The 15964-nt window shown below is 40.1% G+C and overlaps 2 protein-coding genes across 2 annotated transcripts; both read left to right on the forward strand.

Moving 5' to 3' along the window:
• Positions 1-2027: 2027 nt before the first annotated feature.
• On the forward strand, positions 2028-5641 carry LOC310853989 (4-galactosyl-N-acetylglucosaminide 3-alpha-L-fucosyltransferase 9-like; the record flags this gene model as incomplete). Its single annotated transcript, XM_083758464.1, has 3 exons — positions 2028-2976; positions 5359-5375; positions 5501-5641. 3 exons carry the CDS (start codon positions 2028-2030, stop codon positions 5639-5641), a joined length of 1107 nt encoding a protein of 368 aa, XP_083614590.1.
• A 3862-nt stretch (positions 5642-9503) lies between these two features.
• LOC310854062 (4-galactosyl-N-acetylglucosaminide 3-alpha-L-fucosyltransferase 9-like) lies at positions 9504-10591 on the forward strand. Its single transcript, XM_083758545.1, has one exon. The coding sequence runs from the start codon at positions 9691-9693 to the stop codon at positions 10561-10563; it is 873 nt and encodes a 290-aa protein (XP_083614671.1). The 5' UTR covers positions 9504-9690; the 3' UTR covers positions 10564-10591.
• Positions 10592-15964: the final 5373 nt, after the last annotated feature.

Here is a 15964-nt window from a genome sequence, read left to right on the forward strand (position 1 = left end):
TATTATGTAATACTTAGTGGAAATATCCAATATATAATCTGAGTGCTATTGAACTATGACTATGAGAATTATGCAAAACAATTGTGATTAATGTGTTTGTGTTTTATGATTCTGTGCATTTACTTTGGATATGTTTATATTAACACCTATTGTGATATAAATGATAGTGATATAAATTATATGGAGAATGAGTTATATTTTCTTTTCTATTGCCCGTTGTATCATGAGCTACGTCAAAAGTTATTTAACAGATGTAAAAATATAGATCTGATGTGGTTAAGTGATGCAGAGCGACTGAGATGGACTTTCGAACAAAAGATATTTGCATTAGTATATAGAGAAAGCTTGGGACATATGGACAAAGAAAACCTATATGTGACGTATTTTATTTTATTTTTATGATAATGCTTATTTCTGTTTTTGTTTTGATCAAATACTTGGTGTAACTTCTGTGTGGGAAGTGAACTTGTGATATTGTTTATTTATGTTGTTGGTGTCTTATAATCCCGTAAGGGATGGGTCTTAACGACAAGACACGAAAATAAAAATTCATGCATTCATTCATTCATGCAGAGGGGTGTTTCTTTCATGTAAACTTTGTGTTTATTCATGATTATGTTTGTGTGTGTTTTAAAGGCCCATTCTGGATGTTATTGTTTTATGACCTGGTTTGTAATGTTTGTATGTTGTAAGAGCTCATTTTATCTTGTTTATCTGTCCTAGGCCTATAGACTGACACCACGGCGCATATTCAGTTCACTGCAATGCAATTTGCGGCATTTCCAAAACAATATTGCGCAGAGTAGCGATTATCATCTAAATTTTAACAGCTAAACCTACATTCTCAGCATCAAGGAATCCAATGGTGGTAGTTATGAAGCTACAAAAAAACTCAACATTAACCCTTAGATGCCTGACTGGGCCCAAAATGACCTGGTGTGGTTAGTCAGCTTCCCTATGTAATTGTGTTGTTTTATTTTTAAATATTTGCATATAGATACTGTAGCTGTCCCAGCAATGGGTATTTTGTAATGTTCTATTTTATTGCTCACCTTTCTGAAAATGTATAGGTTAACATTATATGTGTGTTTATTTGGGTACATATGGTAAATGCATGGTGATATAGTGCCATCTACTGTGCTCTGGTTTTATGGTCTGTCTGGTTCATGGGCAGGTTGAATTAGGCTCACCTGCTCTAATCACCTCATTTCAATCACCTGTTGGGTCTTGGGCATGTTTGAGCAGAACAAACAGAGCAGAGGGGAAGAGAACTCCTAAAAATCTGTGCATACGGTATGTTCCCAGTTGTTTTGTTTGTGTCTGTAAAAGTTATATTGCCATTGCATTGTTTATTGTTTGTGTACATTTCATTGTGTTGCAGTTTTTCACGTTGTCACTTGGGATAAATAAAAAGCCCTATTGATATCAGTTGGGACGTTGTCTTATTACTGTGAAGTGGGCTTAGGAGCCGTTACAGATACATTTATGGAAAGGGTATTGTCTAAGGAATCAGAAAATCAGATCATAAAAAGATGTTCTGATACCCTTTCCAAAAATGTATAGCAACAATATAGACCAACTGTTTAAAAAAACGACTTCACACACAAAGTCAATAATGTAGTTTTAGTTATACTTAAATGAAGGACATTTCCGTTTTCCCCTTCTGAAGAGAGTGTGTGTGTGTGTGTGTGTGTGTGTGTGTGTGTGTGTGTACGTGCATTTCAGCTGTCACATGAGTTCTCAGAGTTGAGCAACAATCACTGGTTTTATCTCTTTAAGAAAATAAATAAATATATATTATTGTGAGTACCCAAAGCATCATGACATTTCTAGAAATGTCCTGAAGATCTCTCTCTCTCTCTCTCTCTCTCTCTCTCAAAGGGTCAGCCATGTTGAACAGATTGAGCTCTTCATCCCGAAAATGGACTCTAGTAAAATTCCGCCTGGTGGTTCTGTGTGTTCTGGGCTCCTTTCTCATGTACTACACTAACACACCTCACTATGACTTCAAGTTACGCCCTCCTACCATGCACATGGCCTCACGCAACACCAGTCTGCCTTCTTCCAAAGGAAACAGCACCGACGACCCAAACCATAACTACACCAGCACCGATGACCCAAACCATAACTATACCTCAGGAAACCACCACATCACGTGGACAGGTTACAATCACACCAACTCGATCCAGCTCAGAGATGCATATATGGAGCCTCAGGTCCTCATATTGATATGGTGGTGGCCCGGATACAGATTCAATATTAGTGGATGTCAGCTGACGGACGACAGGACTCTGTACAACAAGGCCGATGCTGTCATCATGCACCACAGAGACATCAACAGAGAGCTGACCAACATGCCAACAGAGCCACGCCCCCGGTTCCAGAAGTGGGTGTGGTGGAACATGGAGTCACCCACAAATTCAGCTCTGATCCCTAAACTCAACGACGTGTTCAATTTAACAACAACGTATCGCCTGGATTCAGATATCCCAGTGCCTTATGGGTACCTGGCGCCGGTGGAATCGGAGGACAAGAGTTTCAAGCTGCCAGTGAAGGACAAATTGGTCTGCTGGGTTGTGAGTAACTGGAACCCACAATTTAAAAGAGTTCAGTTCTACAATGAGCTGAAACAGCACATCAGCATAGCGATTTATGGAGGCGCCTTTTCTCATAAGTTGAATGACCAGGAGTATTCCAAGTTAATACCTAGTTGTAAATTCTACCTTTCCTTTGAAAACTCCATGAGCAGAGACTACATCACAGAGAAAGTGTACAAGCCCATGCAAATGGGGACAGTGCCAGTAGTGCTCGGCCCTCCAAGAACAAACTATGAGGTTCTCATCCCAGGACACTCTTTCATTCATGTAGACGACTTCTCCAGCCCAAAGGAGCTGGCTGAGAGACTTCTTTATCTGGACAAGAACCCTAATGAATACACCAGTTACTTTAACTGGAGACAGAGGTTTAAGGTCAAGGGTTTCAATTTTGGACAAGAACACACTCAAAGATCATGCGATTATCTACAAATGCCCCGAGACAGACAAACTGTTGACATCAATAAATGGTACTGGGGTTAAAGTATTATGACAAAATATCGACACTGAATTCGGAGTGCCATATATACAGTGTGTTAGCCCTGGAACATGACTCTCGTATTCATACGAGAGTCATGACGTAACTTCACCCTGGTTTTTGCGAACGCTACATTTACAAATAATTAAAATATATAAACATTCGCATTTCAAATATAAAGTACTCACAAAGTGTCCCACGGGTGTTAGTTAGTAGCAGCTCCAGCGATTAGAATTTCTGCATCCCGTGTTGTTTAATAAAAAGCATTTTTATCCGAGGTGTTATTTTGCCATTGGCTTTCAACTACGCGCCCCTATCGGTCGGGAGGAGGGTGGCACTCGGTGTGTTCGATATAGGTAGGCTGACCGCCCTGCCAATACAGACTAATAGGCGAGTGCGCTCCCGGTGTGCAACTGTGGATTTCCCAAACGAACCCCGTTTGAAAAAAGTAGCCGGGGAGCTCGGATAAAAATGCTTTTTATTAAACAACGCGGGACGCAGCAATTCTAATCGCTGGCGCTGCTACTAACTAACACCCGTGGGACACTTTGTGAGTACTTTATATTTGAAATCTGAATGTTTATATATACGGAAATCTTGTAAATGCAGCGAGCGCAAAAAACAGGGCAAAGTTACTGCATGAACATGACTGTCATGATAATCATCATGGCAGTCATGTTCCAGGGCTAACAGTGTGTGTGTATATATATATATACACACACACATATATATATATATTTGATATGATATGATGACAACATACGTAGCCTGCAGTTGAATTGGCGATAATGTGTGTAATGTGTAATCTCTGGCCTGAAATATCAAATATGAGATATGGTTGTATGATTTATGATTAACTGAAACGATTAAAAAAAATAGCGAAAGTAACAGATCGCAATTCTCAAAACGCATCGCTTCACGCCACATTTTGAACTTCCCCTTTTGATGAAACAGAAGGAAATGTTTGAGGCAAGCAGCAGCAACAGTTTTATCTTAGCACCCAGCTAGAACGGGAACAAGGTAATGTGTTTGTGTTTTATGATTCTGTGCATTTACTTTGGATATGTTTATATTAACACCTATTGTGATATAAATGATAGTGATATAAATTATATGGAGAATGAGTTCCATTTTCTTTTCTATTGCCCGTTGTATCATGAGCTACGTCAAAAGTTATTTAACAGATGTAAAAATATAGATCTGATGTGGTTAAGTGATGCAGAGCGACTGAGGATTTTCGAACAAAAGATATTTGCATTAGTATATAGAGAAAGCTTGGGACATATGGACAAAGAAAACTTACATATATGTGACGTATTTTGTACGTATGTTGTAAGAGCTCATTTTATCTTGTTTATCTGTCCTAGGCCTATAGACTGACACCACGGCGCATATTCAGTTCACTGCAATGCAATTTGCGGCATTTCCAAAACAATATTGCGCAGAGTAGCGATTATCATCTAAATTTTAACAGCTAAACCTACATTCTCAGCATCAAGGAATCCAATGGTGGTAGTTATGAAGCTACAAAAAAATTCAACATTAACCCTTAGATGCCTGACTGGGTCCAAAATTACCTGGTGTGGTTAGTCAGCTTCCCTATGTAATTGTGTTGTTTTATTTTTAAATATTTGCATATAGATACTGTAGCTGTCCCAGCAATGGGTATTTTGTAATGTTCTATTTTATTGCTCACCTTTCTGAAAATGTATATGTTAACATTATATGTGTGTTTATTTGGGTACATATGGTAAATGCATGGTGATATAGTGCCATCTACTGTGCTCTGGTTTTATGGTCTGTCTGGTTCATGGGCAGGTTGAATTAGGCTCACCTGCTCTAATCACCCATTGCCCTGGGTAAATACAGAATAGATATTTAAAATAATCACTATATTATCCACAAATGGCTCAATAAAGGAGAGGATGTTACACAAAAAAAAAAATCCTAATAATACCCATCCCTAGAGGCAAGGCATCAGAAATCTCACAGACTACAAACAGACCCCCGGTACCCCACCCCTGACAGACCCCTGCACCCTCCCAGACCAGCTCAATGCTTTCTTTGCCAGGTTTGAGAATAGCAGCAACGCAGGTCCAGACATTAACATCACAACAGAGTGTGGCCACCAACTGAGTTTTCAGCCATATCAGGTCAAACTGGTCCTATCAGAATAGCAACAAGGCAGCTGGACCCGACAGTGTTCAACTCCATTAGCCCCTGTAAACTATTCATCAAACTGTAGACCCTAGGAATACACATCCACACCTCTGTCTGTGGATAAAGGACTTCCTGACCAACAGGTCCCAAAAGGTCAGGCTAGGTCAACACACATCCTCCACTATCACCCTCAACACCGGCGTCCCTCAAGGATGTGTCCGCAGCCCACTCCTCTACTCTCTTTTCACCCGTGACTGTGTGTTTGCAGACGACACAAACCATCATAGGTCTGATAACAAACAACGACGAGGTGGCATACAGAGTGGAAGTCAGTGTGCTGGCTGTATGGTGCAAAGACAACGACCTGAACCTGAACACAAAGAAGACCAAGGAGATAGTTAATAGATAAAATCTATTTTGTAATGATAATTTAGAAAGGACTGTAAATAAATACCTTCAAATAACCCAGCAGGTAGACCAAATACAGAGCTGTATTTACCTTCAAAATGAGTGAGTAGCCCTTTAAATTTTAAATGACAGTCACTGTACCAAAAAATAGAAAGATACCTTAAAAAATGATTTGGAGGAAGATGAAATAAAGTTTGGAGAAAGTTTAAGGTTTTAACCATTATTTAGTAGGTATAAAGTCAATTTACATAGAGAATGTGCTACATGGTTCAGATGATAGTATTTACATTCATAATAATTTAGAGTATTCAAATGGTTCCAAAATGGATCAGAACTGAACTGTGTAACGGTTTCCTCTGTAGAATGGGTTGCCAGGCAGGCGTGTACCTACCAGAGAGGACTTAGCCTCTCCTTTATTTATGTAGGCAGGTGGTTTCAAGGAAACCAACAAAGGACTCAAATAAAAGATAAGATTAAATGTGACGGATTAGAACAGGATTTATATTGAAACCAGGATGCATGGGTTACAGGGTTAGGTTACAACCACCTCCTTCACAGTATTGTTCCAGGCTAAAAACTGCAGATCACGTCACTTTTGTTGATATAAAGTTCATTGGTGGTGGCGCTGGTTGTCGAGCGACCATTGGACCAGCACATAGATGATGAGACGTAGAATTAATCTCCTCTGACCCGCACATGGATGCCCATTGAAGCCTGGAGAGCGCCTAGGCAGGCGTTGCCAGGCAACTTGTTGATAACTTTCGCTGCACCGTGAACTTTCGGCAGAGAAAAACACTCCCTGACTCCCAGTGAGCAGCTATCTCTTTTCTCACTAGGCCAAGGTCAAGTACATGTAGTAGACCTCTCATTATTGTAAGTTTGTGGCTGGAGGCAGACAACATGGAGACTGAATAAGGAGTCAACAAGATGGGACAGATGAAAACATATTTGGGCCATAAACATGGATGACATGACATTAATGATGATAAGAAGAACAACCCGGAGTAAACAGGCAGTAGACTAAGGGTAAAATGATGATATGGGAGAATAAGGTGATAATATGAATGACCTATATGGCATGGAGCCTGAGTATCGGAGGGGAGGAGGTCGAGAGGGTTTCCAGTTTTAGGAAGCTGAAACGGAATGGACTCCCGCAGAACCTGCTCATCAACTTCTATCGCTCTAGCATTGAGAGTATCCTGACTTGTGCCTTCACAGCCTGGGCATCCAGGTACAGCCAGTGGTCAAGACAGCGGACAGTGGATCATCGGCTCTCCATCACCACACCTGAGTGACATTTACTTATACTGCAATAATAATCTTTTCCGGATTATTCGATAAGGTAAGAAGTTGTTTAATGATGTAGTGAAGATAGCTTAGCTGAAATGCATTCTGTGTAGGGTTGATGATTCATTGTTGATTCATAATTTGTCAAACCAATAATTTGCAATTAACAATTTTGTTTTGTTTTTGGCATTGGAACTTTGGAACATATAAATAAAAGTGTAATTTGTTTTTGCCTTTTAGGCTTCGTGAACAAACAACAAAATTGCCAATACAGGCCATATTATGTAATACTTAGTGGAAATATCCAATAATATAAACTCACGTGTGTTGACTGTGTGCTATTGAACTATGACTATGACAATTATGCAAAACAATTGTGATTGTCTCAAACAATTGCGATCAGATCAGATCAGACAATAGTGTAATGATTGTGACAGGCCTAATTCTGAGGCATCTGAACTTTGTGAACCGTGTGTGGTGGGGCGCAATGTTAGTCACAGATAGCAGAGCATATTATTATAGTTAACTAAAACTAACAAAGTAACGAACATTTGATCCAAAAAAGGCCTTAAAGCACTGGTTCCCAAACTTTTTCATGTCAAGGACCCCCAAATTGACACTAATTAGCCCGCAGCCTCCCATTTGAAAAGATATGACCTACAAGCTCGTAGCGCACCACTCGGTGGCGCGCTACGAGCTTGTAGGTCTGCTATTTTTGAAAAATTGGATTAGCTATTTTTCAATCTAACACCAAAAGGGGTTCCCGCCCAAAATGGGTTAAGTACCCCTGGGGGTCCCCGGACCCCACTTTGGGAACCACTGCCTTAAAGGACAACTTTAGTTTTTTTTCAACCAAGGTTCATGTTTTAGGTTGTTATTAGAGAAAGTAAAAGTCATTTGCTGCTTTCTTTCGTTTTAGGGATTTTAGCTGTTTTTGACAGGGGGCAGGGGGCGGGGGCATTCGAGCATGGGGCTAAATATGTATTTTTTTACAACATTTTATAGCGATTTATTTTTTAATTATTTACTATAGTCCTAATAAACCCCATGAAATTTCATCTGGCCACAAAAGATCACGAGTTCTACTGAATGTGTCAAACTGACATTGAGCCTATAATGACACACAGTGTGGCTTCCCCCCAGTAGGCTACCTTCACATTCAGTAGATCCTGTGATTTTTTTGTGGCCAGATGTAATTTCCTGGGGTTTATTAGGACTATAGTAAATAATAAAATAATAAATCGCCATAATATTTTGTAAAAAAAGGGAAAAAAATTCTTGAATATGCTCAAATGCCCCCACCCCCCTTTCAAAAACAGCTAAAATGTCACGTTCTGTCCCAGAACGTCCCATGCCTGGTCCGCCACCCTTATGTTCTCTCCTACCTGCCCTGTTGTATTCCCCTCCTCCACCCTACCTGAGAGACAGTTTCCTCCTGGGAACACAGTTGTGGACTATTGTTCCAATTATTGACTCATTGACTAATTTAAGTGGTGTGTTTGCTGGACTCTGTGTCGGTTTATAGTTTGGTGTTACGCCAGCTTTGCGCTGCTGTTCCTGTATGTTTTAGTTCCTGCCCTGTGTGGCGTATCCTGTGTTCTTTTGATCCTATAAGTTAAGGAAAGTGTTTTATACCAGTCATTCTTGTGTTCGATCTCCTGCTTGGTTCCACACACATACTCCGGGTCGGCAGCCTGACATAAAATCCCTAAAATGAAAGAAAGCAGCAAATGAAAAACAAATAACACTCATCTTTTACTTTCTTGACGGCAACAATATAGACCAACAGTTTTAAAAAACGACTTCACACAAAGACAATAATGTAGTTTTAGTTATACTTAAATGAAGGCCATTTCGTTTTCCACTTCTGATAAGTGTGTGTGTGTGTGTGTGTGTGTGTGTGTGTGTGTGTGTGCGTGTGTGCGTGCGTGCGTGGAACCAGCTCTGCAAATTGTCAAAGCTAACGACTAATTTAGTATATTGTATGTTCCTGGAAATTAGTCAAATTACGGTACCTCAAAACATGTCCCTGCTGCATAGTCTAACCATGCAGGCTTATTTTCTTTTTTTTGAATAATTAGACGTAGTACCCTTTGGAACATCAGAGAGGATCTTACTTCCTGCATCACAGAGCAACTTTCTTGAGAGATCTATTAATTTAATTTAATCTCTCTCTCTCTCTCTCTCAAAGGGTCAGCCATGTTGAGCAGATTGAGCTCTTCATCCCGCAAATGGACTCTAGTAAAATGCTGCCTGGTGGTTCTGTGTGTTCTGGGCTCCTTAATCATACACTACACACCTGACTATGACTTCAAGTTACGCCCTCCTACCATGCACACGGCCTCACGCAACACTACCAGCACCGACGCCACAAACCATAACTATACCAGCACCGACGACCCAAACCAAAACTACACCAGCACCGACGCCACAAACCAAAACAATACCAGCACCGACGCCCCAAACCAAAACTACACCAGCACCGACGCCCCAAACCAAAACGATACCAGCACCGACAACCCATACCATAACTACACCAGCACCGACGCCACAAACCATAACTATACCAGCACCGACGACCCAAACCAAAACTACACCAGCACCGACGCCCCAAACCAAAACGATACCAGCACCGACGCCCCAAACCAAAACGATACCAGCACCGACGCCACAAACCAAAACGATACCTCAGGAAACCACCACGTCACGTGGACAGGTTACAATCACACCAACTCGATCCAGCTCAGAGATGCATATGATGAGATGCCTCAGGTCCTCATATTGATATGGTGGTGGCCATTTGGATACAGATTCAAAATTAGGGGATGTCAGCTGACGGACGACAGGACTCTGTACAACAAGGCCGATGCTGTCATCATGCACCACAGAGACATCAACAGAGCGCTGACCAACATGCCAACAGAGCCACGCCCCCGGTTCCAGAAGTGGGTGTGGTTTAACATGGAGTCACCCGCAAATTCAGCTCTGATCCCTAAACTCAACGACGTGTTCAATTTAACAACAACGTATCGCCTGGATTCAGATATCCCAGTGCCTTATGGGTACCTGGCGCCGGTGGAATCGGAGGACAAGAGTTTCAAGCTGCCAGTGAAGGACAAATTGGTCTGCTGGGTTGTGAGTAACTGGAACCCACAATTTAAAAGAGTTCAGTTCTACAATGAGCTGAAACAGCACATCAGCATAGCGATTTATGGAGGCGCCTTTTCTCATAAGTTGAATGACCAGGAGTATTCCAAGTTAATACCTAGTTGTAAATTCTACCTTTCCTTTGAAAACTCCATGAGCAGAGACTACATCACAGAGAAAGTATACAATCCCATGAAAATGGGGACAGTGCCAGTAGTGCTCGGCCCTCCAAGAACAAACTATGAGGTTCTCATCCCAGGACACTCTTTCATTCATGTAGACGACTTCTCCAGCCCAAAGGAGCTGGCTGAGAGACTTCTTTATCTGGACAAGAACCCTAATGAATACACCAGTTACTTTAACTGGAGACAGAGGTTTAAGGTCAAGGGTTCCAATTTTGGACAAGAACACGCTCAAAGATCATGCGATTATCTACAAATGCCCCGAGACAGAAAAACTGTTGACATCAATAAATGGTACTGGCGTTAAAGTAATATGACAAAATATCGACACTGAATTCGGAGTGCCATATATACAGTGTGTGTGTATATATATATATATACACACACACACACACACACACATATATATATATATATATTATATATAAACACATATATATATATTTGATATGATATGATGACAACATACATAATTAGGTAGCCTGCAATTAAATTGGCGATAATGTGTGTAATGTGTAATCTCTGGCCTGAAATATCAAATATGAGATATGGTTGTATGATTTATGATTAACTGAAACGATCAAATCAATCTGTGTATTGCATTGGCAATAAACATTTAGATAAATACTGAACAACCATCTGCTGGATTTACTGTGATTACCAAAAAACATGAATTTATGTCTTAATGCTTGGCATATTATGTTATGCATATTTCTTTGGACATTTACTTTTTGAATACACAGGGTTGTTTGCGGGAAATTGACAAATACTGTAAAGTAACACGACAACTATGTAGCCTAACTGTATTAAACTCACTGTATGTTTCATTTCACGTCATTCCAGGCACAGTTTCTACTACAGCTTACTTTTAGCCGAATGAGGAAGAATAGGCTTTCCTCATATCGTATTCTTCCTCATGGTTCTGTAAATTACAATAATCTTAGAAAAGCTAGCTATTCCCAGTGGGCCACTGGTGGGCCTCCAACTAATTGGCAAAACACACACACGACTTTACTGATACAATAGCAATAATCTCTATTTACTCTAAAAGTAAAAGAAGCATGGTGGTTTTCATTGTGATACAGATAAATGGGTATACTACGTGGGTTCCACTGATCCAAGCCAACACAAAGTGGACGCGAACAACCTCTTAAGCCCCAGGGGCAGCGGCTGTCCACCTCATGAACAGCTCTCAGCGGGTAAATGGGGCTGGTCAAGGTCTCAGGGTCCAACTCCGATGTTTTGAGGGGTGCAATCTCATGCACCTATGACGAGATTTGTTGTTATGCCCGGAGGGGGACATAGGGGAGGAGATAACTGAGGAGGTTTGGGATACAATTCTACACAGCGGGTACATGGGTCCTCTATTTGTGCGAGGCACGCTCTAATTCAATGTACTGTAAACTACTACACCGTGCCTACTAGTTGTCCAGAATATATAATGATGGGAAAAGCCATGTACTCTTCCGGATTATTCGATAAGGTAAGAAGTTGTTTAATGATGTAGTAAAGATAGCTTAGCTGAAATGCATTCTGTGTAGGGTTAATTGTTGATTAATAATTTGTCAAACCAATAATTGCAATTAACAATTACATTTTTGGCATTGAAAACTTGGAACATATGAATAAAAGTGTAATTCGTTTTTGCCTTTTAGGCTTCGTGAACAAACAAAAACATTGCCAATATAGGCCATATTATGTAATACTTAGTGGAAATATCCAATATATAAGCTGTGTGCTATTGAACTATGACTATGATAATTATGCAAAACAATTGTGATTAATGTGTTTGTGTTTTATGATTCTGTGCATTTACTTTGGATATGTTTATATTAACACCTATTGTGATATAAATGATAGTGATATAAATGATATGTAGAATGAGTTCCATTTTCTTTTCTATTGCCCATTGTATCATGAGCTACGTCAAAAGTTATTTAACAGATGTAAAAATATAGATCTGATGTGGTTAAGTGATGCAGAGCGACTGAGATGGATTTTCCAACAAAAGATATTTGCATTAGTATATAGAGAAAGCTTGGGACATATGGACAAAGAAAACTTACATATATGTGACGTATTTTATTTGATTTTTATGATAATGCTTATTTCTGTTTTTGTTTTGATCAAATACTTGGTGTAACTCCTGTGTGGGAAGTGAACTTGTGATATTGTTTATTTATGTTGTTGGTGTCTTATAATCCCGTAAGGGATGGGTTTTAACGACAAGACACGAAAATAAAAAGTCATGCATTCATTCATTCATGCAGAGGGGTGTTTCTTTCATGTAAACATTGTGTTTATTCATGATTATGTTTGTGTGTGTTTTAAAGGCCCATTCTGGATGTTATTGTTTTATGACCTGGTTTGTAATGTTTGTATGTTGTAAGAGCTCATTTTATCTTGTTTATCTGTCCTAGGCCTATAGACTGACACCACGGCGCATATTCAGTTCACTGCAATGCAATTTGCGGCATTTCCAAAACAATATTGCGCAGAGTAGCGATTATCATCTAAATTTTAACAGCTAAACCTACATTCTCAGCATCAAGGAATCCAATGGTGGTAGTTATGAAGCTACAAAAAAATTCAACATTAACCCTTAGATGCCTGACTGGGCCCAAAATGACCTGGTGTGGTTAGTCAGCTTCCCTATGTAATTGTGTTGTTTTATTTTTAAATATTTGCATATAGATACTGTAGCTGTCCCAGCAATGGGTATTTTGTAATGTTCTATTTTATTGCTCACCTTTCTGAAAATGTATATCACTCATTCTTGAGATGAGGGACAAAAGTGGAAAAAACATGTCCCACACATAAGAGCCTTATTATTGTTAAAAATAAATTAATTTAATAAAAATAAAAGCACTTGCAAAGTTAAATGTAATACAGTTGTGTATTATTATGCCATTAATTTCATTATAATTGTTTTCATATGCCATCTGAATTAGTTAAAAGCAGGCACTGTACCCAAAAACGCCTGTATTTAGCCTGTCCCCAGCAAGTGGTCATAATTTCAAACTGCTAAAAAAGTGTCTAATACTGTCACAATCACATAAATATACATACTAAATTAAAGTAGATTGTCAACAACATAGCAAACAATATACACAATAATTTTAATTTATATTTTCCATTAGATATCTCATATCAAATGTGTGTCCCACGTCTCCCGTCAACTCCGTCAGGTTTTTTAAAAGTCTTAAATTAATCAGAAAATATTGTCGACAGATTTAGCCTGAAGACTCCTTTTCCAAGACCCGTTTGTATTTGTTGCAACAGTGGAGCACCTGGTCTGACAAGCAGTCAATTGTTTGATATTTTAAACAAACAATGTTGATATCAGGGTGGTCACAGCTTTTACATGTCAACTCCGTCAGGACATTATTATGATCTTTGTTAAGAATTCCAAAATAATGTTTATTATAAAAGTTTAGGGTTAGGTTTAGCTAACAAATGAAGCAAAAACAAAATGGCTACATTGTACTACAGAGGGTTAAGATGAAAACAAATGACATTTTGTCAACTCCGTCAGACGTCAACTCCGTCAGGTTTTGTGTCTGACGGAGTTGACATGTATCTGACGGAGTTGACAAAAGTGTTCCTAAAACAATAAAATTATAGTTTTTGAATAATGGGACGTATTCTAATTTGGCACACAGTTAGAGCATGCCTTAAGGAACATTTTTGGCTATAGGGCCATCACAGATTTGTCTCGTGGTGACCATGGCAGCCATTTTCCAAAATTGCAGCCACCTGATGTTATTTTACAATAACTCAAGTTCTAGACCACCTAGGATCTTGATTCTGGTGACTAAGACTACATTTTCAAGGATGAGGGATACAGTGGTACAATTTAGATTTTCCCTGTGACCATGGCAGCCATATTTCAAAATGGCCGCCACCTGCTGTTATTTTACAATAACTCAAGTTCTACACCATCTAGGATCTTGATTCTGGTGACTAATCATACATTTTAAAAGATGAGGAATACAGTGGTACTATTTAGATTTGTCCTGTGACCATGGCAGCAATTGTTTTTCAAAATGACCACCAACCTGCTGTTATTTTACCAATAACTCAAGTTTTAGACCACCAAGGATCTTGATTCTGGTGACTAATCATTACATTTTCAAGGATGAACTTTCTCTGGGAGGGGTCAGGGCTTATTTCAGGTGCAGGTTGAGTTGCTACTGACAGGACATTAAAAGGAGGTGGGCTTTCTGGCCTTTGACTTGTCCCTTTCAGGTACAGATGCACAGTTTGACTTCACTGGCCACTGCAGTGTGGCGTTGATCTTGGTGGCCTCCTGCCAGTGTTTCTCCATCCTTCTCATGACCTCTGTGTTCTGGGGCTCTGTTATAGTCAACTTACATTGTCTTGGCTGGAGATTGCTTTCCTGCAGGGTCCAGCCCAGTCTTGTGCAGATGGCTGCTGGCCCACCTGGAGGCCCCAACCTCACTTGTTCGGTTGGTGTGATTAGGTGGGGTGGTCTTCCCCAATCAGGATGAAGGGTTTAACCCTTTCAAACGGCAGTCTGGCCAAGTGTCTGTATTTAGTTGTGAGGCTAGATACAGGATACGATTTCTCACCCAGCCCCAGGTGACTTGAGGTGAAGGCTCCTTTGATTTGGTAACATTGCTTTGGTTGACATGCTGGGGACACAGAACGACACTGATGCCTTCAGTGTCTGCACATCCTGCCTGATAGTCCTGAAGGCAGATCTTCTGTCTTCAGTCTTTCGCTCACTGTTCACTGCTCACTGTTCACCTCAAGCAGGTCTTCAAGGTGTTTGCCTTTGCACAGGCTATATGGCTAGGACTCGTGCTTCAACCACTCAGAGAACTCCAACATGGTGTTGGTTGCTCCTGGGCCGCAGAGCATTGTGCGGCAGAATTCAGCTCTCATCTCTGGTGGCAGCTTGTTGAGGAGTCGTGCAACATGTGAGCCGCATCTAAGTTCTGTGTCTCCCTCTGGGCCTAGGGTAGACACTTGCTATTTTCCGTAACACTAATTGGTGGGGCTGTCCAAACTTGTTGTTTAGTTGTCAATCGGGTCTCTGTTGGTGAAGTCGGGTCTTGGTGGTCTAGAAGATGAGTTAGTCAGGGGATATTAATACAATCTGGTAATACATTCCTTATCAAGAATTTTCTTCACCAATGTGTTTGGAAGGGTGTCTACTAACATATCCCACATTGCTTTATATTCAACCACCCTAGGGGAACTTTTGACAGCTGCTGAAAGTTGGGGTACCATCAACAACCTATATAAGGCAAAATGTTCATTATGCTTTAAGTAGCATGTGACATGTCAAACTAGGGAGTTTTCATGATTCTGAATGCATTCCAAACATTAGCTATGCACGAAGAACACTCCTTGGGCTGAAAACGGCCATAGCCGTCATCACAAAATGAGGTCAGCACATTTGGGCAAGTGGATATATGGCCGAATTTAGCCCAAGGGATTTGACCCCTAGTTTGGCCATATAGACTCCCTAGTTTGGCCATAGCCACTTGGTATGGTACCCAACTTTCAGCAGCTGTCAAAAATGTTCAATAGAAACCAATGTGGGATATGTTAGTAGACACGTTTACAAACACATTGGTGAAAAAATTCTTGGTAAGAAATGTATTCACAGATTTAACATTATTCTGATCATATTCCCTGACTAAATTGGTAAAATAATAGCAGGTCCACCATTTTTGAAA

This window comes from Protomyctophum parallelum (assembly GCF_964188405.1).
Source record: "Protomyctophum parallelum genome assembly, chromosome: 23".
NCBI classification, from domain to species: Eukaryota; Metazoa; Chordata; class Actinopteri; order Myctophiformes; family Myctophidae; genus Protomyctophum; species Protomyctophum parallelum.

What these genes read in the sequence shown, in the direction of transcription:
- LOC310854062 (XM_083758545.1), top strand. Translation starts at nt 9,691, where the DNA reads ATGCCTCAGGTCCTCATATTGATATGGTGGTGGCCATTTGGATACAGA.